Genomic DNA, 21,848 nt, shown 5'->3' with positions numbered 1-21,848 from the left:
TGATCATGGTGCCATAAACATGCACTTGTGACCCACACAAACTCCTGCCCTAAGTGCACCAAGCTGTTAAAGTCTGACTGTTGCAATGCTGCTTTGCACTTGTGCTAAAAAATACTTTTCCAAACCTCAGCCTAAAATTTTCTCAGAGAGCCTCATAAAACAATCCCAGACTCATAGAGGGAGTTTGGTTGGAAGAGACCTTAGTGACCATCTAATTCCAGCCCCCTGCCACGGGGTACAGCCATACCCCAGCCCAGCTACTCCTCTGCAGTGTGGTCCTGTTCCTGCTACAGAAGGACCAAGCAGTGATTCTCCAGGATAACATCCTGTACAGCTTCCAACACAGACAAAAAAAACCTTCTGGGTTTTTCTAGACAAAAAAACCTTCTGAGTGTTGAACTGCTTTTCATTGTTATGATACTTATCTGGACTTTATAGCAAAGTGACAACTCTTTTCAATTTCTTAATCAATACAAATGTGTGTAGCTCAGCACCCAAGAATCAGTCCTAACACACTTAATGGTGCCATGAATTAACCCACAGCCCTTTCCAAGGTCTGCTTTTGGCATCCTGATACTTTGTTTTCTTCTTTTAATTTAGACAAATTTAGACATAAAATTAAAAAACAAAAAGAAAAAAGTACCACCTCCTTAACTGCTGAAACAAAAACATACAAAAAAGAATAATTACTATAGATATAGTAAAAGTTGTTACTCTACCTCGCCATTGAAGAAGCAAAAAATTGTAGCTACCAGTAGACCCTGTAAAATAAAAACAAAGATTCTGCTTTAATTCATATGCATTTGGGCTACTTCAGGTGTGAGATAATTAAAAGTTTCTGATAAAATTCAGATACAGATAGCACAGACAATGCAGGACAAATCTAAACATGATGAACTATTTCTAAAAATAGACCACTAAAAACATGGGGCCAGCTTTCTGCCACGATGTCTCCTTCCTTTGAAAATTGGAAGGCAAGTAAATGAAAATCCAGCATACTGAGAAATCAAAGATTACTGGATGAAGACCTTTAAAAACTGCAATAACATGACCATTTTTCTTTTATTTGATTGCCATGCCAGCTGCTCTGAGCTCAGGGCAGCCAGGGCTGGGTGCTGCTTCCCACCTGGTAGTGCATGAGGATGTGCATCACGTAGTCGTACACCTCCTCGGCAATCCGGCCCTCGGGTCGCCATGGGAACAGCACAAACTCGATGCCAAGGAGGGGGACAAGAATCAGGGTGGCTCTCACTGCCTTCATGTACAGGTTGGACTCAGCCTTGTGGGTGTCTTTCAGCTTGGTTATGAGAACACGAACAATGTTCAGCAGGAAGAAAAGGTTCACCTGTCAGAAAAGGAAATGATACTGAGAAAGAGGTCTGGAAAATAATCCCACACATTGACTTGGGAGAGTGGAAACCAGACAACACAAACTTGTATAATCACCCTGTGATTATACAAGAGATACCAGATAAACATCTTTTAAAGCACCTTCAAGTAACGGAGAAGTGGCTCTAACTTCCAGTATCCACACCCATTCCCAGTGGTAACAACCCACACACCTTTCTCTCTGATGCCAGTAACAATGCATGGGTGAAGGTTTGATTCTTTTCAAGTTGGTCAAGAGAGACAATGATGCTTTTCCCTCCTTGTATTTAAATACTGTTCTTCAAAAAGCTACTTTTTATTTTTCAAGTGTGAATTTGGTAAACTTATAGAGAAGGTAAAATCAGAATAAGAATAAAAAAAATCACCAAAATGCTGCTACAAAGAACTGTATATTCCTCTAGACAAACAGTGAATTTGGCATTCTTACAGTAGCCAATGGTTGGACTTTTTATTCTTTCAGCAGAGCTGCCAATGGGGCAAGCACTGAGATGATGCTTTATGTCATTCCCTTGCACTACTGAACTTGTTTATTTCCATAGTTACTAAGGCTTTCTTTTGCTAGAAGTGGTCTATCTCTGCTTTTTTTCCTAGTTTGACCAGGAAAAAAATCCCAAACTGTCATTGTGAGCAAGCACAAAACTGATACACACACACAGGTATGTGTATGGACACACACACAGCCCCCAGAGATGAGGAACCAGGGCCACAGCAGCCCTAGGGATGATCCCAGCCCACCCTCACCTCCTGTGCAGCCCCTGGTGGAAGCTGCAGGCAGATGAGACCCTGGGAGCTCAGCCAGTCCCTGCCCTTATCCCAGGCACAGACAGGACAGAGATGCTCTGGGGAGCTGCAATGGAAGGGACAGAGGCTCTGCTCCTATCTCTGCCTCAGCAGGATTGTCTGCCCTTGCCAACAACTAGAGACAAAAGGGGGGTAGGGGAAGAAGCTGGCAGACAGACAAATCCCTTCTAAAACACATCAGAATTCCTGGTCTAGGAGGAATTCTCTGTCTTGCTGTAGCACAAGTGCAAGCAGGGAAGGCATTTCAGACCATGGGTGTCACGCTCCACAGCCTTGGAAGAATTCTTTCTGTCAGTTCAGGCTTTCAGAATAAATAGCTGTGTGCTATTATAGCAACACGGCCCTTTACAGATATGGGATGTTATTTATATTCTACTTACATGCTATTTAAATAACTCTAACAGGAAGCTGTTTTACATAGGAAACTACTGCATGAAGTTCTCCTGGAAGCCTCCAGCTACCTTTAAGCTTTGTTTAAACAGCCAAGGTCTTCTGAGTCTTTCTCAAGGGATTTATTTAGATTTTATGTAGCCCACGATCCCTATCCAACTTCCTATAGTATGTGCAGACAATGAGCCTTTCCTCCATTTCTAAATTTAATCCTTCTCAAATCTATTTGTTCAACATTAGCACGTCTCAAACGCTGAGCTTTCTGTCCTCTCATGTTCTGGTAGTGTGGCCAATTCCTATAACACTGCCCTTAAGTGCTAGCTGAAGATGAAAGTTGCAGCAGCCAGGCATAAATAGCAGCACACAATGAGCTGGTTTTCTATTTGTTTCATCCACCAAAACCAAAATGCACAAAATTAAGCATGCAAAGAGTTTGTAAATAGCAAAAAGGGCAAAGAGAAAGCTGGAGGAGGCAAAGCAGAGGGCAGAGCTGAGGAGAACAGGATGAGTGTCAGTACAAGTATGTAGCACCAATTTTTGATGAATATCTCTTCTGTCAGAAAATATGAGCGAGATCGGGATGAACTGAATTTTTAATTAAAGTGATGAAAGCAGTTCTGGTTTTAAGTAAGGTGCTGAGTAGATTTTTACATTTAAGCCAAAGTAGGGCAGTGGAACTCCTCGCACGCACATTATCATCAAATTGACTGTGATGGTTTGGAAAAGCCCAAAGGAGCTCTGTTGTGCTATCTGCACAATGAACACAGAGTGAAATAGCAACAGCCCCACAGTGACCTGAAAACTGAACAAGGCAACTGAGCAAAAATAGAAACAAAGGCAGAGAAGGCAATCCTAGACACAAAAAAAATGTTGGTGTCTATACTGGAAACTCAGGAGCATTTAGAGTCTGGCTTGAGAGTGGCAGTGAACTGAAGCCGAGTTCCTAAGTCAATAGGGGCTGCAGTTTTTGAATTAAACTCTCCTCATGTCCCTGATATTTCTACTTTTTCCATACTGAGTTTGCACCAAGTAGTATAGTAATCCTTGTAGGTTTAAATTCTATTTCAATTCTTCCTTAGGATGACATAAACAGGCCATTCTCACTTGAGGCACTCAGATATTTTTAGATATCAGTTGGTAGCCACTGCCTGGCTTTTAGTGCAGTTGTTCAGCTCCATATCTTTGCCTGCACAATTGAGCATTCAATATCTAAACTCCTAAGCCTGGCACCAAATTCAGCTTAAAGTCATTAAACACAAGAACATGAAAGACAAAGCCGGGAGCACCTGAACTTCCTTCTAGCACACCTTCACTCAGAACTTGCATCTGAAGTGGTCTGTCAGACTGCAATACCAATACTTGATTGGTATTACAGTCTGACAGCATTATTGCAGGGAGGGAGAAAGGAACATCCCTGTGACAATATTCATATAAAAAATGTCATAGCTAAATAATCCAGAGGCACCCAAACAAACAAAACCACAAGAGCACTGGCACATCTGAAGTCTACATGGAAGTCACTACTGCTCTCACTGAAGTTCAAACCAATTCTTTTTCCCTTCCCCCCTCAAAATTTTGATCAATATTTGTCTAGCACACAAACTAACATCCCCCTCTGCTGTCTCATTCCCACTCTGTTTCTTTAATTGTGAGTGCTTAGGCAGACAGTTGTAATTTAATGGTCAGTTGAAGACAATTCCAATCAAAGTGCAACCTATGTCTGCTCCTGTTTCTTTGGCAGAAGAACTGACCACAGTTACGTAACAACAGGACCATAAAAGCAGCGTTGTTTTTAACTTTATGTAATTGTAGGATTTTCAGTGGTGTACAAGAGTTAAATTCCCATTGGTTTCTGCCAATTCTCCCTGGCACCCACTTGACAGTCCCCTCCACGTTCTTTGAGATCTGCTCCTGCAAATAGAAACAGTGTCTTCCCCCTCGTTATCTAATTTGCAGTTTAATGTTGTTGCTTAAATGTCTACTAAAGCAGGTCATGCTTAGTAAAGTGTGGAAATTGTATCTGGCAAGCAAGCTGCTTAAGCAAATGAGGGTTCTGTTCACAAAGCCTAAACACATGCATTTAATCTAACATCTTTAGCCCTGCCTTGTCTTTTCTGAATTGAAACAAAAAAACCCTTTTTTTTTTGCTTCCAGAAAGGAAAGCAACTCCTTTAAAGTACTTTCACATTACAGGCAAGATGTACAGTGTAATCTATTATTCCTGCATGATTTTCAAATAAATTTACTCATTGTACTGAGGCAAGAAAAATACAAGAGAAATACTTTTAGTTAGGTCATGAAAAATATAGGAATATCAGGTGAACAAAGTTGTAAATTGCAAAGAGGATGGACAAAGACACTGTCCAGACCAACCCTACAGAGATGATTATTATGCCTCCAGTAAAATCAAAGAACATTCTTAGTGTGGCCTTGAATAGAAACAAGACTTGGTCATTTGGGACGGATCCAGAGCATTTGAATCCCACAGGAGTCTGGCCACTTGCAGTGTGATTTTGTGGAGGCCACTGCTTAGAAGGAGAAAAAAATGACCTTACATCCTAAAATGAGGTCACTTCATGGGAGATATTACAGTCTTATGGATTTTACACAAATTTTTACATTGCTATTTAAAGCAAATTCTAATAAAAATTGTGTTTGAAAGAGTTTTAAGTGATAGATCTGTGAAGAGACACCAGAACAATGGAAGTAACAACCCACTAAAAAAAACCCCTATACTTTTCTGTGAAAACAGGATTTCATTTTCTGTGTAAAGTAGAGAGAATAAAGACTGAAAGGATTTAGAACTGGGTCTAAGTTTACCGATTAGAATGCAGCTGATCCTTACATGAACAGATACAGCAGACCTATCTGACAGGACAAGAGATTACCAGCAATAATCCATACCCCAAGGGTCACAGCTCTCCATAACTTCATGGGCATTGCTCTGGCTGCCCACACAGAGGGGCTCAGGTGTGTCATGGTATCATCACAGTCTTCAAAATTTAAGTTCACTAGTTAATTTCACTGTGAATGAAAAAGGGAGTCACAAGAATCCCAGGGTTTATACAACCGTCTTCTGAGAGAATTCTCTATTCACTGAATGCCCTCCACAGATATTTATTAACAAGGTAACAGAAGGGCAAAGTGTAGATCAGAAACTGAAATTCATTCCATGAAGTTAGGAAGGGATTTTCATCAAGGTTTTTATTCCTATCAACTTTTTTTTGTGAACTAAAAAGTGGGGAGGAAAGTCAGCAGACATGGACTCAGCAGTTTGGCCAGATCAGCCTGAGGTTTCTGCTACAATAAAAAAGTTACTGTCATACACAGTCAGGGGCTCATGACATATGGAATGCTTCTAGGCTAATTATGCTAATTATGCTAATTAAGTGCATACCTATTTCTATTTAGCAACAGTCTACTGCCTGAATTCCATAGGGTAAATCCAGCCCTAGTGCAACTGACATACAAGATTGGTTTTTATGCAGTAATGTCCTCAGTTACTCACCCAGAATTTCACTTAGTAGTGAACACTGAATAGAGCTGGCATTGGCTTGGGGTGTCAGACAGAACACTGTGCTCTAAGATTTCCTGAGCACTCCAGAAACAGAGGAGCTGCAATACCCCAGTGGCCAAAGCAGACAGTGCTAAATTAGTATCAGGACAGGGGCAGTCACGGGTACTGGTAGAACCATTTGTACTGGTTCTCTCACAAAGTGCCTGCTGTGATTTCCCTCCATCCCAAATTCCCAGCCACAGTCAGTCCTGGCATCCAAAGCCACTGGCTGCTTGGCCACAGCACAATGACACAGTGAGGTCCCTAGCAGGTCCACCTGGCAATTAATCTGGCCATGAGAGGCATTCTCAGCTATTCCCATCCAGTACTCCAGGTAAGGTTTAGTCCTTCCTTGTTGCTGGCATTTAAGTGGAATGATAATCAACATTGCAAACCCTGAGTTTCTCCAAGGACCAGAAACACAGATCCTTAATAAGCCAAGAGTTCTTGTATCTTGTGTGTCTGAGACACCTGCTGGGTCAAGCAGCAGGCTCACAAGTGACAGTGACCTCTAAATGTTAGCTTAAGTCTCTTACCTTTGTAAGCTCATCAAGAACAGCCAGAAAAAAACCCCCAAGAAAACAAAATTATATTTGAAAAATGCTTACCAAGAGAGCAGCACAAATAGGGCCATGGATGATGTAAAGCAGATGAGTGTCAGAGCTGATCCAACAACTACAGAAAACAAACAAGGAAAGAAAAAAAAGGCATTTATTAGCTTTGTTGTTTTGGTTTTTTTTAACCTTAAAGAAAATAAAGTTTTGCAAAGTAAGCTGAAGCCACTTACTTGTCATTATAATATAAGCTTCTTGCAACAGCATGTATGCAGGCAGGGATCAGGGGAAAACCTGTGGAGAAAAAAGGCAGTATTTTCTTCATTAGTAAAACCTAGTTAATAACTAAGCAAACTTGCATATTTTGTAGGAATCTTCTGTATTTTCACCTCACCCAAACTATATACCTGCAGAGAAAATAAACTAACATGGACCAATTTAAACTTTCTTTCCTTAGATTTCTTTCTGAGGGCTGTGTGAAACCTTATTCCCACCGACTTGCCAAGAAATCCACAGCAACACACAGGAAAGGCAAATCAACTTTTTAGAATACAACAAGTGATCTTCATTAACAGATGCTTTTCAGGCTGCAATCTGCAGTTACAGCAATGGGAAGGTAATATTAAAATGGTGGGTGCATTCATGAGCACAGCTTTAACAGTGGTGAGCATGTTCTCACTGGGATGAGGACAAAGTATCAACACCGTGCTGTAGTTAAAAAAAACTTTGAAATTAGACTCAGGAAATTAAGCCAAATGAAAAAAAAAAAAGAAAGAATAAGCAAATTAGTCATCTGGGGCCCTTGACCCTCTGGGGGTGCCTGATCTTCAGGAGCTGCTGAGCACCTGTGACCTTCCAGCTGTGCCTGCAGTGGGACAGTGACCCAGGTACCCATCACACTGGAGCTGAGTGTGCCAATGCAGGGAGGCTGCCAGAGCCTTCACTTTCACTTTGTGAACAAGCCCTTGTGCATTATCTGAAGTGAGTGGGCTTGGCTTGTTGGTTTTGATACTGATACTACTTGAGATCTTCAGCTACAGCTATTCTGTGTTTGCTTGGTGAGCAATACAGGTCAAATGGAAGCGCTGGAAAAATAAATCCTTGGCCATCTCTAACTCAGTTCTGACCTCCACCCTCAGCACGGCGAGACTTCTCTGAAAACAAACATTCACTCCTGAATAAACATCTTTGAGGTGAGGAACAATGAATAATTACTTCTTAAGGTCTTTTTTATAATAGAAGACTATTTTCTCTATACAAAGGAGGAGTCACTTCCTGACTCCACAAATGCATAATCTCTCTCTCAGCAGAGGTACGCACAACTTCCTACATTAATATTTCTAAGCTTGTTAAAACACTCCAGACAAAGAATTGGGGTGTGCCATCTTCACTCAAAGCTACAGCTCAGAGAGGCAAAGGGTGTTTGAAGGAGGAAGAGGCTGCATTGACCTGAAAATGCACAAGGTGAAATCACATACCCCAGCCAAGAAGGTAATACCACATCAAGTGCTGCTTCTCAGCAAAAACAGCCACCACAATCAGTGTGTGCAGGTAAATGCCTTCACACAGCATCCAAAAGTAGTTGCAACCCATCAGGTACAGGTAGATGAACTGTGACACTTTGCAACTAACCTGCAAGGAAAAAAAAAAAAGAGTATAACATAAATTTTTAATTTGCAGAAATCTCAGAGCTTTATTTGCAAAGTGGAAAAAAGATAATACTTGAAATAATGTTTATTCTGTTTTGCACTACAATTACATATTTATTTACTTTTTAAAATAGAATTTTCATGACATTAAAACACCCTACTTTATGGTGACATAAAACTAATAACTGAGTCTGGATTTTTATTCTTCAAACACAAGGACCCTGAGATCCTCCAGCGTGACAGGATGCTGCTATGATATTTTGCCTTATGGGAAACCTTACCACACTTAACCATTCCAAATCCTTAAATTGTGTGACAGTAATCCCCTCTCAGTTTTTACTCATCACAACATATAACTACCCCAGAGAACAATTCATTTTTTTAAAATGCTTACAATACTTCCAGTTTTAATCTATTTATAACTGCACATAGGGACTGAGAGCTCACAGTAGGTTCTGGAGAAGCCTGGCATTTATTATTTGTATTTAGCTTAATTCAAAATATATTTTACAGTTCAAATGCTATAATATAATTTATTTGGAAGTCTAAAATGTGAGGTTGTGAACAAGGAGCAACAGCTAATTTGCAGATTTGATCACATTAAATCCTTTTTCTCCCTTCTTCCAGTATTGCTGCCTGTTTGATTGTTCTATTTCTGCCACTTGGCTTAAAACAAACCAAACCCCGATGTTGTTTTACCATTTTCTGCTACCTAACTCACTTGATGATGATTATTAGCAGCTATCTCAGGTATGTTTTCCAGCACATTGATGACTGCTTCTACAGGAGAAAAGGAAATTATCTTTTTACTCGATTCAGCTTCTGCAGTGTTTAACCTAATTTCCACAGAATTACGATTTATCTTCCATGTCTAAATAACAATAAACCCGGAGCTATGGATTTATTTATGTACTTCATCTTTAGAATACAATGTTGCAAAAATATAAATTGTACTTATTTTAACTGAAGATGGCCAAGTTAAAGCCATAAGAAACTAGCAGACTGATCCAAAACACCTTGTAAAACCTTTTTTCCTGCCCTTCCTTGGTGAATTCAGCTGTCAGCCTCCCTGAACCTTATACTCTCACAATAAAGCACAACCATCTAGAATAGGCTTTTCTGCAGTTGTTTTGGGGCAAAAGCTATTCTGTAGAGCAGGGAAGAGGCACCCAGTGAGCTCAGTCCCACTTTTCCTATTTCACAGCCTGGAAAGTGCAGCGTGCCAGGCACTGAGAGACGTCTGCTGTCACACGGACAGGCGTCAGGAGCAGTGCGCACAGCATTTCATCAGCTGTGCACTCCCAGCTCGGCTGCACCACTCTCTGAGCCACTCACCTACAAACAAACAGACTTTGCCAAACAGACTTTCACTTACTGGGTTGGTTGCAACTAATTCCTGGTTGTTGGCAACGGCCGTCAGTGAAATTATTGTTACAACAGAGTTGCAAACAAAAGAGAAAAACAGATTTTTATGCAGGGTAATCCTTTGGCAACTCAAGCTCCTGGAAAAGAGAAACAAGAACAAATGAGTACATGGGAGGACAATTATGTGTACTTGGGGACAACTCTGACATTTGGAAATGCTAGAGCTCTTGATTTTACTAACAAGTCCTACATCAACCCTTTCTTCATGTCCAGAGCAACTTTAATACAGCAAAAGGAAGAAAGTACATTTAGATCCAATATGCTTATAGTGAAAGATCTGCTTTTTAGTGGCCAGCTGAAAATTATTTAAATGCTGATAATAATTTTCAGAGGATTTACTCTTTTTGGTTAGTACCTAATTACCTATCACACCTGTGCTTGATGAAGCTGTCTTACCCTGCTTCCATTTACCTAAATCTGTTCAGGTCTTTTGAGGGCAAATCTTGTTACTCTCATCTTTGCTGTTCTCTTTCCTTCAGCCCAAAGCTAGAGAAAGATCTAAATAAGCAAAGTCATGCAAATCTCCCCCTGACTTTCGTGTATAACTAAGTTATAAAAATTTATAGGACGCAATCATAAAATCCCTAGAGTACTGCATTTAACAGTGTTAATTTCTAAAGTTTGCTTGTAATCTTGCAATAAAATTAAAGAGAGAATATCTTTGGAAGATAAAAAAACCCCAACAGAAATTCATCTATCTCAAAGAACGTTGAACTTAGGTGCAGCAACTTTCTGTTTTTCTGCCATTCTAGAGGAAGCAGGAATAACTTAGTGTAATCAAGGAGGAGGGACTGCTTCTCATTCAAGTTTTTCAGTGAACTCCTGGGTTGCTTCAGAGGCAGCATGGAGTTGCTGCAGAGCCCCCACACCTGTCTGTCTCCAGTTAATGGCCAGAAAGATGGAGTGCAGCCAATTGACCCTTGGGAATGACCAGCTGGGGGAGAAAATCTACCACTTACACACATGCCACTGAGAAAAATCAGAAACACATTCAAAAGGGCAGCAGGGGACGTGTCTAAACTGTCACCCAAGGGAGAAAAAAAAGTAAATCATTATTTCTGGCCTCTTCAAATAGCATGCCTGGAAGAAAAGATAAAGGAGGGACATTGGTGATTCATTTTTAATTTGAGAGGCTAGAAGGGAGACCTTTACATTTTTTCAGAGAAATGCAGGTATGGAATCTTCACAAAGGCTGGAGGAGTATATTGAAAACTGCTGACAGATGAAACAACAACCAAGGTGACACAAAGGAGAAAAAGGACAGCCCCATAAGCCTGGCCACAGGGCAGAGCTTGGCTGCATCCTTGCAGCTCCCACAAGGGCAGTGTACCAAGCACCCACAGATCCCTGCACTGAGCTCACAGTTCTCACTGTGCAAGCCCTGAGACAGCCCAAGCCCACGGCACTAAAACCAGGGCCAGGAAAAGGAAACCCCTCTAGAAACCAGTGCTGCCATTTAACAGGGACCTACAGGAAACTTTGGTTGCCACGTGTCATTTGGCTGAAGAAAACACAAAAGAAAAAGGTTGAAAATATGGAAAACAGGGTTGCATATGAATTCGAGGGAAAAAAAAAAGTTCCATTAGGCTCTTTAACATTATATTTGAGTCTTGTTTTAATGCCCCAAAAGGATAAAATTTAATTATTATAACATGCAGGGTCTTACATTCTTTGCAAATGTATTTTTCTATGGGTTTTTTCCCCTGTATGTTTTATATATGAAAAGAGAGACAATGCTAGATTCCAGCGGAGGGCTTTGTGTAAACAAGTCCTGAACAGCTCTGGAATTCTGTCTGCTTATTGTTAAGGCTCAAGGCTCAGGCGAGGAAGAGCACGTACAGCTAATGGGGCCATCGCTCCGGGTCATCCCGCAGCTGTTCCTGTTGAATATTCAAACACACCCATCCACACCCACCTCCACCCATGCCTGAAAGAACTGAAGGGATCACCGGACAAGAAACAGAAAGCAAGACTGATGACATTTAAAAACTTAGACTGTTTTTGGTAATAAAAAGATTTTTCCTAAGCTTCCCCACCCTCTCTCTTCTGTTATCCTTCCTATAGTCCTTTTTTCTGACCGTTTTTCTTAATGACATAATATCCTTTAATCACTTTTTTCTCATGTTTATGATCTAAGAACATTTGAATCACCAACCCCTCAATTAAACCTCAAATAAAAAGAGACTTCCTACTATATTATCTATTATCTATTTCCCTTTTATTTTATTTTTTTGACTCCTGTAAATCTTGGGAACTAGGGAAAAAATAATTTCTCCAAAAGAAAAAAGGGTGATATTTTCAAAAGCCCCTAAGTGGGTTTGAGATCTAAGTTTTTAAGGTATTTCAATACTGCAAAATTCAACCAGTGAGATTCATGTAAGCACCTAAGGGGAATTATCAGTTCAGATGACATTAACTGGGTGATTTAGGTAGCTCTGTCTCCACAGCAATCCCATAATCAGTGCTTTGCCCACTCTCTCTTTAACACAGGGCTACTCTCCTCTGTGAATGCTGTCATGGGATTTGATGTGACACTTGATCAAAAACTCCTTTGTTTCGGGTGGGTTTGTTTGGGGTTTGGTTTTTTTTTTTTTTTGGCTGCTTTGATTTTTGTGGGGAGGGGTGGGGGCAACTTTGAAACTGCAGCTCCCCTTTATCTTAAATCACTGCTTTTTAAAGTATTCTCTTGCCTCAATTTTCATTCTTTATGAAAACCATACAATTATTTTAACATTTGCAACACATGCATGATCTCGAGTATGTCACAACGAGAAAGCAGAGACACTGCAAGAAGTTACTTTTATGTCTCATAGATGAGTTTTCAGAGATGTTCAGAGTTCCAGGCTTATGACCCATTTCACTCTGTTAAACCAAGAACTCCAATGCACTTGGGGGAGCACAAGTCACAAGCTGGACAAGTATTTCCAAGGAGAAAGTTTTCTGAAGAAAAAAAAAATTTAAAATGCAGAAAAATTTTAGTCCTAAAAAATAATTCAAATCCAAAACAGTTGATATTTCCTTTGGAGAAAAGATCCAAATTTCTAGTCAAATCTAAAGATATCCTAATGATCAGGAATCCTGCAAATGTTGTCTGGAAACTGTCAGTTGACTTACAGATTAAATGTTTTGGAAATGACAAATTCAAAGGCACCCCCCACAATAGGAAAAAAAAAAGTCCACCTGTTAAAGCTATGAATAATTATCCCAGCCTTAGCTGATACATAATACATCCTGGTATTAATCTAGGTCCTTAAATACCCTTCTGCTACTAAAAATAATTTAGAGGAACTGTACATCCCAGGAGAACAGCTTGCAGAGGACTTTCTTAAGCTTCCTTTGAATTTTGTAATTTCCTTTTATATCCCAACATAACCACAGTCTAGAAAATGTGGTTTGTGGGTCTGGATTCATTCCATGTGGTCTCTGAGGAAGGATGATCTTGCTCTCAGAGAAGAAAATCCCTGGATGGTGAGACAAACATGACACAGGATGGCAGCACAGCAGATCACCTGCTTTTGCAGTAAGTGCCACAAGCAAAGATGAAATTACTTTGATTTTCATATTATGGTATAGAAGAATCATGCTTGACTCTCTGTGAACTTGTAAAATCATCTCCTCCTCCAAATCCTTTTCTTTTCCCATGTGTTAAAGCATTTTTCCTGTCACATTAGATATTTAGTCTGCTAAACTTTGTGACATTTATTGCAATAGTACTGTCGATTTTTATGCAAAATCAAAGCTCTTATAATGACTCAGAGCCATTTCACACATTGAGTTTGTGGAAGGAAAGTGAATTTGGAAAGGAGAAGAGTTGTTTTTACAGACAGTACAAAAAGAAATTGATTGAAAACCAATTACATGTGTTTTCCTCATGAAACGAGATCAGAAAAAAACTGAAATGCCATCTTGAATACTGGATTTTCAAAGGAAAGGCTACAAAGTTGAAACACTCCTGTTTGTTGGGGATTTGCAGAAATGCTGTGGAAGCCTGGGGAAATAATGCACAGCTAAAATAGGAGCACTGCTTTCAGACAGACTAAAAAGAACTTTTTTTTTTAATCAGCTATCAGCTGCCTCCACCTAATCAAAGCCCACAGCATGAGAAGAGCAGCATCCACTGGCACTGGCAGTACCTGCTATTGCTATTTAAATGTCAGGAGGAAATGGAGGCTGGAGTGTGGCAGCTGGGTCAGGAGCAGGAGAGTGTGAGGAGCAGATGTGCAGTGCCAAGGAGAAGGTGTTTATGAAATGATTAAAGCAGGCTGACAAGGGCAGCCTGCTCTGGGCACAGGGAACAACTTGTCTTTCTCAGCTCTGCCCATGTGGCAACACTCCTGCGTTCACCTTTCCACCAGGCCGCAGCAGCTTCTTAAAGGAAAAAGAAAAGAAAAGGAGTCTTTCATAGGGAAGCAAAGAAAGTTCACCAAATATGAAGTAATAAGACTAATTTCAAAAGGCCTGTGTATTGTATTACAAGCTGTTGGGACAATGGTGACACACTGCTCAAACTTCCTTTCAAGAAGGTGACATAATTGTTAGTCAGCAGATGGCAAGCCTGCCATACACAATACTGTGAATTAAAAAATGGGATTATTCTTATTTCCATTTCTACTGTAGCTCTTAGCCTTAGTTCCCTTACAGTTGTCATATTTTGTGAGTACCACTTTGGAATGTTACTCTACCTATCAAATGTCATCACTATTTTGTTTTCCACTCGTCTTTAGTTCAGTTGATGCTTGGCATAACACAGAATCACAAAACATCCGGGCTTGGAAGAGACCCACAAGGATCACCGTGTCCAATTCCCAGTATCATACTGTAATTTATCACTGAAAAATCCAGACATCGCAAACCCAAAATGAACAAACATTTTTCCATTTCCTATTTTCAATATGTTTTACAGTTTTGGGGTGGCAGGTTTTTGATTTTAGATTTCTGAGAAAAGAAACCTCCATTTCTATAACAATATAAAGTCCAATGGCAAACCTATATACAGGCTTTCTTCACCTTCCTGCTCCATCTAATTTTATTTGGATGGCTGGTGTTCCAAAGCACTGAAACCAGGATTGTGGCAACCACTGGGATTTGATGATGGATTTTAAATATACTTACTTAAAATAAAAGAATATGCCAAGAGAAATCAGAAGTGATGCAATTGAAAGTCCGTGTCCGATGATGGCCAAGTAATACAAGTTCAGAGCAGTCTGCAACACAAAAACAAAGCCAAGTGATTCAGGCAGAGCTACTGCTGATAAAGCACATATTTATACCTCTCTTCTTGCAGTGAAAGTGACTTGAGTACTGACAAGGAAAAGAAACCAACCCAAAGCCATTTCAGGTAATGATGGAACAAGTCTTTTCTCAGCATTTAAAGACACTTCCTTCAAAGTGAGCTATGATTATGGTACTGGAAATTCAGTTTTTATTGAGCATTTCAGGAAGGGCATGAAAAAAATTGACAATGACTCAAAAATAGCGAAGATTATTATGGTAAATAGTCATAATTATGTTTCAATAATATGTTAGGTTAAATAAGCCTGCTAACAATTATGGAATTATGAAAATCTGGGTAGGTAAAAAAGATTAAAAAAAGGAAAGGGTGATTTAATATTTGGAATATGTTCATGTTATAATTCACTCTTGTAGCCAATATATTAATTAACTAATTAGTTTTATCAGAAGGTAACAAACCTTTGCTTTCAGTCATGGAATCAGTCTTGCAGAAAAACCCTTGCTGCATTAAAAGTAATGTTATCATTTGGCACATAAAGAAATGAAGATTTTCAGGTTGAACTTTATACTCACACAATAAAGCACAACTATTTGTGTTCCATAGCGAGAGTTAGAGCACACATACAAATGCTCACATACTGCAAACTCTGTGTATCCCCTGAACTTTCCATTCCAAGTTAGAACAGAGTAATTGCAGCTTGCTATATATACTGACTTTTGAGATTAAAAAAAATGATAAAAAGATTAGAGGTAAAGCTTTAAGTAGGTTGTAAGATGACACAAAGGCAACTCTTGATGTGTGCTAGAAATTTTCAAATTACAATTTTTTTTTTAAATGAGATAGCTTCCTTGGAAAAAAAAACAAACATCAATACAATAGGTATAAATGGAACTTATTGTGAAATTTGGAAAGTGAACAATTTGTGAGTGAGAAAAATCGAGGTTTACCCCAAAATGCTAAAATTTGAGATGTATAAATGACACCAGCTGTTCTGGGACAGGTCCATATTCTGTGTCACCCCCTCCCTCAGTGGCCAACCTAGGCAGAGGTGCATTTTAAGGATTTAGAGATTGCCCCACGCTTTAGAACAGGCACAAGAGCGTGGTGTGGCAGGGAGCACTGCTGAGGGCAGCAACAAGCACAACAGCCCCAGTTACTGTGCAGTGCCCCACTCACCTTCCAGGCACAGAGAGGAGATAATGCTGCTGAGCAAAACACACAACTGCAGCAAGGCTGTCTCTGGAGCTGTCATTCCATACAGGGGGTTCAGATTTGTGACAGTACAACCTCACTATTCATAACGAGGGACTGCCATAGATCTGTTCCTTTCTGAATAATATCCTCCATTCCCAGCCCAATATTAGCAAGAATCAATGAGTTATGCCAATTTTGCTAATAGATATTAAACTGCCATTAGCAAAATCAAAGTCTCATGATATGAGAAAAAGCAACAATAAAGTGCCTTGTCCTCTGCAACCATCTTTTGCCCAATATGGTTTTTAGGTGAGTACCCTAAGGCATTCAAGAGCAATGGTGCAGGCAGAAACAATTACAGGTCAGATTTCTTGACACAGTCTGCTACTACTGAGCCCTTTAACATGAGGTTCAAATGAATTTACAGCCTGTCCTGGTCTGTGGTTTGTATTCCTGGTTCTTGGGAATTTACAGTTTCAATTTACTGCTTCCTCCCATGACAGAATGTTACATAAACATAAGGAATATTAGTGGACATGGAGTTGGGGAATGGGGCAAAGTAAGCAATTTTGCCCATTGTATCCTCACATATCACAAATTAAGAGGTCATTTGGAGATTTTGTTTTTCTTTTTCTAAATCTTTTAGTGGATGGGCATGTTCAAGATAAACTGAAGTCTATAGAAATAGCATCCATACACAGAGCCACACAAGTACAGAGCCTACTTTTGATATATAGAAACCTGTAAAGATTCTCAGCTCAGTTTCTTGATGTGAGTACCATGCACTCATTCCTCCCCTACCTTCACTTTTTCATGTGTATAGATATTGCACTGGGTGTAGTTTGTCCAGGTCCTGTTGCTTTCTGGGTGTCTGAACCAATTCCCATTGGGATCACAGATCTTCGTAACTTTTTCTGCAATCAAAGTTGACGGAACGAAAAACAAAAGGAGAAAAGTGAAAGAAAAACACAACAGTCAGCACTGAGATTCTCTTCCCTGATGCCAAGTATTTAATAAAGATTGGCAAACAAATGACAGCTTTATTAATATGACTAGAGAGACTTTGCTTGTTACTATGAATTCTGAGAAACTTGAGGCCGTTGCTTTTGCTTGGCAAGGGCAAGTGATGATGTGATTCTCCTTAAGAAAACAAATAGATTTTCTCTCTCCAATCCATTAAGTATCAAAATACATTGAACTGTTAGAGAACTACCAGATGAAGTGACAAGATTATTTAAATGGCTTGCTTAACATCCAAGATGGAAACTGAACTAACATCCTACCACTATAAATTAGCATTGGGCAGGCAGGAAAACATAAATAGCAAAACTTCTCAAAGAACCAAACTGGAAAATTGCAGGAAACACAATGATTTCTATCATCAAATAGAAAAAAAGTAGATATAGAATAGAATAGAAATGAAAAGACCCTGGGAAATACAAAGAAATCCATGACATTTTCCACATGCTCACAAAGCTTAGCCCACAGAAACAGGAAATGATTCAAAGTGGGAGAAACTCTTTGTCAACTTCAACTGTTAAAGTGAGGTAAAGGAGTAAGTCATATTTCTTCTTGTCTGTCAGAAAAGCTCATCTCTAAGAAGAAAAAGGTGTGATCTAACTTCAATTCCTACTGCCTAATCTACAGAATCCCTCAGGGACACAGCTCAGAAAAGAAAACAAGTAACTTGTCAGTTTTCTATGACATAAAAGGAAAATGCAAATAACGAATCTTGAGTTTCTGAAATCCTGGAGCACTAATGATCTCAGTGAGGCCAACAAGAGATATCAAGTCCCCAGACCCTCATTTCAGTGAGAAATACAGTGATGCAGAAGTCCCTGCACTCATACCTGATGGGTTGAAATCCTGAAAGTAGTCAGGACAACGCTGCACTGACACGGTTCCGGCAGCAACATCACTCCAGCACAACCAGCCATCCCAGGTCCTGTTGCAGTAAGGACCTGCAAACAGAGAGAGACCTGGGAATAAAATAACTCTTGCTTCAGAATGGTCTTTCAAATGTAAGATGTAGGACTGAGTAAGGTAGGTTTGCAGCAATGAGGGAAAAAAGAGAATAGATTTGGCAGTGGTTGATTAAAACTTCACTTCCTTATACATACATTTCTTTGAACACATTTCAAAACCTTTCCTCCTCCTTCACCCTGAAATGGCCTACATCTACAACTGGCAAACCTCAGATCTAGAACATGGTGGGCAAAACCCCCTAAACTGATTCATACTCAATAATGTGCCTTAGCAAAGAGCCTCACTCTTTCAAAGACAGCTTTCCTGAATTTATTTCTATTTTGGATGTACACCAAGCCTGTACATATGTTTGCTCGTCCACAGAGTACACAGTGGTATCCCAGAAGCCATGAGAAAGCCTGGCTGGGAGGCAGCCCCAGCTGCTCTGCCTCAGGCTGGGCTGAGCCTGCAGCAGCCACTGTGGACAAACACTTCCCTAAGTGCCCCAGGAACAGGGAATCCAGTGTCCCTCAAGAGCCTGTCCCAATGCCTCATTGCTCACACACATTTCAACATCTAAATAAACCTCCCTTGAGAATGAGCTGGCATTTTACAAACAGCTTCTTTCCCAAAAGGCACACAGAATGACTGTGTGCCTCCCTACAAATTTCAGGATGTTTTTATTATCTCGCTTCAGTTTTCTTTCAAAGGCTGATTAATGTCCCCCTCTCAAAGGCTGCAGCTCTCTAACATCGCGTTAATTCCTCCTCATCTGAAGGTTTTCCAATTTGTGCAGATCCTTCTGAAGCTGTGAGGCCCCCTTATGCTGTGGGCATGAGCTTACACTGCCATATCTGCATCCATTCCTGACCTCCAGGCACTCAGCATCTCCAAAGAACCATTTCAGAAAAGAAAAATCTTTGTAGAAGAACACAAACACCTTTCCTCGCCTCAAAAGGCACTCAGCATTTCCAGAAGCTTCCAAGTAAATACAGCAACAGGTGGAGTGGCTGAGGTCAGCTCTGAGTGACTTATCAGGAGAAGCAGTAATGACACCAGCACAAACCTCAGGGCAGGGAAACTGTGTGGATTAAGATACTTACAATTTTTAAAGACAGATGTGACCAGGCAGACAGAGGTATAAAAAGAGCATGAAATGAAATAACGTAGTAAGATTAATCAGGCATATTTTTTTAATGTAGATATCTACTTAAACTAACATTTTCTTCTTTCATCAGAAAGAAAATCTTTGTGTTATATCTGAAGTGGTGCTATGGAGAGATAGTATAACATATTTCTTCATGTATCCTAAAGAGATGCTTATAAAAAATTGGGAAAATATTGTTACAACCTGAAAAATAACTGCTAGCAAGATAAGAAATTAATATAACTACAGGACCCTGAATTACTGTAATAATATCTCTTGACCACTTACATTAGTAAAAGCTCATGAGAAAGCAATCTCTACCTTCTTTCTTGTGAATAGGGTCCTGCATAATCTTCTGGTAGCATTCATACTGTGCTGTCATGATTTTATTCCTGGTAACACTCAGCTGGGCAATGTCCATTGTGGAGTTCTGGTGTCCTTCAGCTGGAGAAGCAGTGGCAAAAAACTAAGAGGAAAAACACTACTTTTAGCAAATCACAAGTACAAGCTCCAACATTTTCAACATCAATCTTTTCAAATATTGTACTTTAAATATTATTTTACTGAAAGAGAGTGATCTTTAAATCTTATTACTGACAATATGATTTTATGTTTTTTTGGCAATTCTTACTACTGAATCTTGATAAATATCTCCTGAATGAGCACAGGGTAGGAACAATTGGCAAGATTTGTAAATAGGAATGGCAATGAGCATAAAAAACACTGAGATAGTCAGAAGCATATGAACAGCTTTTGTAAAACCCAGTGAAATATATCAAAGTTCAGTCTAAAAGACATTTCATTCAGGCCCCAAATGATCTTTTATGAAAAAAAAAACCTTCCACATATTTTTTGTGCCGAAGCATTTAGCTTGTCCAGAGCTATTTGGTTTCTCTCTAGTCAGGTGAACCATAAAGTCAACCCTCAGAATGGAGAATGTTATTCAAAAGGCAAGACATCCAATTTGCCAGTTATTAAAATTAAAAATTTTTAAAATCTTCGGAAAGTTGATGCTGACCAGAACCTGAACCTTTTGAGTGCATTTTTAATAGTAATTAAATATTTTATGGGAAGCTACTAAGCTTCACAGAAAAACAAAGCTGCAGATTGAAATACTGTACCACTGTGGTACAAGGGATGAAATTTCAGTTTCTGAGGATGCCTCTGAATCTCAGTTAGTTGTCTCCTCCTGTTCTTCCTGGGGTCTGCAGGGTACTGTCTCTGCATCACTTGTTCACTGCTACTGTTCTGAGCCAGCAGAGAATATGATGGATTCAGCAGAGCTAAAAACTATTTTTGTTCCTTTGCCAAAGGTATTTAACAGATACCAGAAGATAGATAAAGATCCTGTTGTGCAGGAGCTACATCTGAACATAAGATCTGCTCTTTCTGTGCTTCCATATTAATAATTTCTATGGTACCCTCTACAGGGTTGTTAAAGCTGGAAGTGATTTTAAAAATTCATAAGACTCACCATAGTAACCAATGAGAAAAGCAGCAAAAATGTGATCCAGATTTTGGTCATTTTTATATCTGGTGCAGTCAATCTTATGTTGTAGCTGAATGAACTCAAACTGCAATAGAAGAAAAAACAATTTAAAAAATAGCAATTAATGAAAGGCAACACTGATAAAAGAGTTTCACATTTTATTTCTGAACTAAAACAAATTGATGGAGGTGCTCTCCATTTCTATTCATGCAAAGTGATGCCATGTGAAATACACAGGGATGCACCAAAACAAGGCACTCAGTTCCTCAGCACTGAGCTCCAGCAGCAGGGTTTTCCTGCTTTGCTGCCTCCAGCGCCTCAACCAACACCTTCAGAGGGTTTGTACCCTGCTGCCAACCCCACAGCAAACAGCCCCAGACACAAACTGCACTCTGGCCATCTCTGCCTTTGGGAGCCCAGAGCAAACTGCAGGTCAGCTCCCTCAAATACACTCAGACTTTCAAACACACACATTTATTTCCCATTTTCTTCCCACCTCCTGATAATTAATTTTGCCATTTCTGGAATAACTGATCTAGTGGGAAGCCACTTCATCCTGAACTTCCAGCTTTGCAAGGATGATAGTAGCAATGCAAGAATTTATTGTGAGCTGTAAAATAGTTTCTGTGTCTGTAGTACCTGTAGCTTCTTTATCTGTCATTGGAAGAAAACACAAATACCCAAGCCAGGTATGGCCACCTTGCACTGCAGACTCTTCTTGGAATTGATTCTTGAAGTGAAAAATTCACCCCAAGCATAAAATATGCACAATTATTTATGAAGCACGTAGACCGTCTATTCAGTGTGACCCTGCCGTGGCAGCTGCCTCAAAAGGAAGGGAAATGTCAAGGAGGTTTGTCTTTTGACATTTCAGTGTCCTGAGAAGATCACAAAGCTGAGCCTGGAACTGAGATAAGACCCCTTCTGATTGCATTGTGACAAAAGAGCTCTGCATACTCAGTTTAGTTATACAGCTACACCCCATTTCAAAACCCAGGTAACTCACTGCAGCAGCATTAATGAAGCTACTCTCAGCTAAAAGAGAAGCAATAACAT

General features: G+C 39.8%; 1 protein-coding gene across 1 annotated transcript in view; it reads right to left on the bottom strand.

Moving 5' to 3' along the window:
• Positions 1-21,848, bottom strand: part of CALCRL (calcitonin receptor like receptor) — a 62,789-nt gene that overhangs the window by 9,252 nt on the left and 31,689 nt on the right. The window contains exons 2-12 of the mRNA XM_084209498.1: positions 20,778-20,877; positions 19,625-19,769; positions 18,042-18,152; positions 16,993-17,105; positions 14,877-14,968; positions 9,715-9,841; positions 8,169-8,322; positions 6,924-6,984; positions 6,745-6,811; positions 1,127-1,345; positions 720-761 (exon numbers count right to left, since the gene is read on the bottom strand). Coding sequence (XP_084065624.1) covers positions 720-761; positions 1,127-1,345; positions 6,745-6,811; positions 6,924-6,984; positions 8,169-8,322; positions 9,715-9,841; positions 14,877-14,968; positions 16,993-17,105; positions 18,042-18,152; positions 19,625-19,769; positions 20,778-20,828 — 1,182 coding nt within the window. The 5' untranslated portion in view covers positions 20,829-20,877. The remainder of the gene's footprint in view (positions 1-719; positions 762-1,126; positions 1,346-6,744; positions 6,812-6,923; positions 6,985-8,168; positions 8,323-9,714; positions 9,842-14,876; positions 14,969-16,992; positions 17,106-18,041; positions 18,153-19,624; positions 19,770-20,777; positions 20,878-21,848) is intronic.

Source organism: Fringilla coelebs (assembly GCF_963513975.1).
Source record: "Fringilla coelebs genome assembly, chromosome: 7".
Lineage (NCBI taxonomy): Eukaryota > Metazoa > Chordata > Aves > Passeriformes > Fringillidae > Fringilla > Fringilla coelebs.
This window is presented reverse-complemented; position numbering and strand designations above follow the sequence as displayed.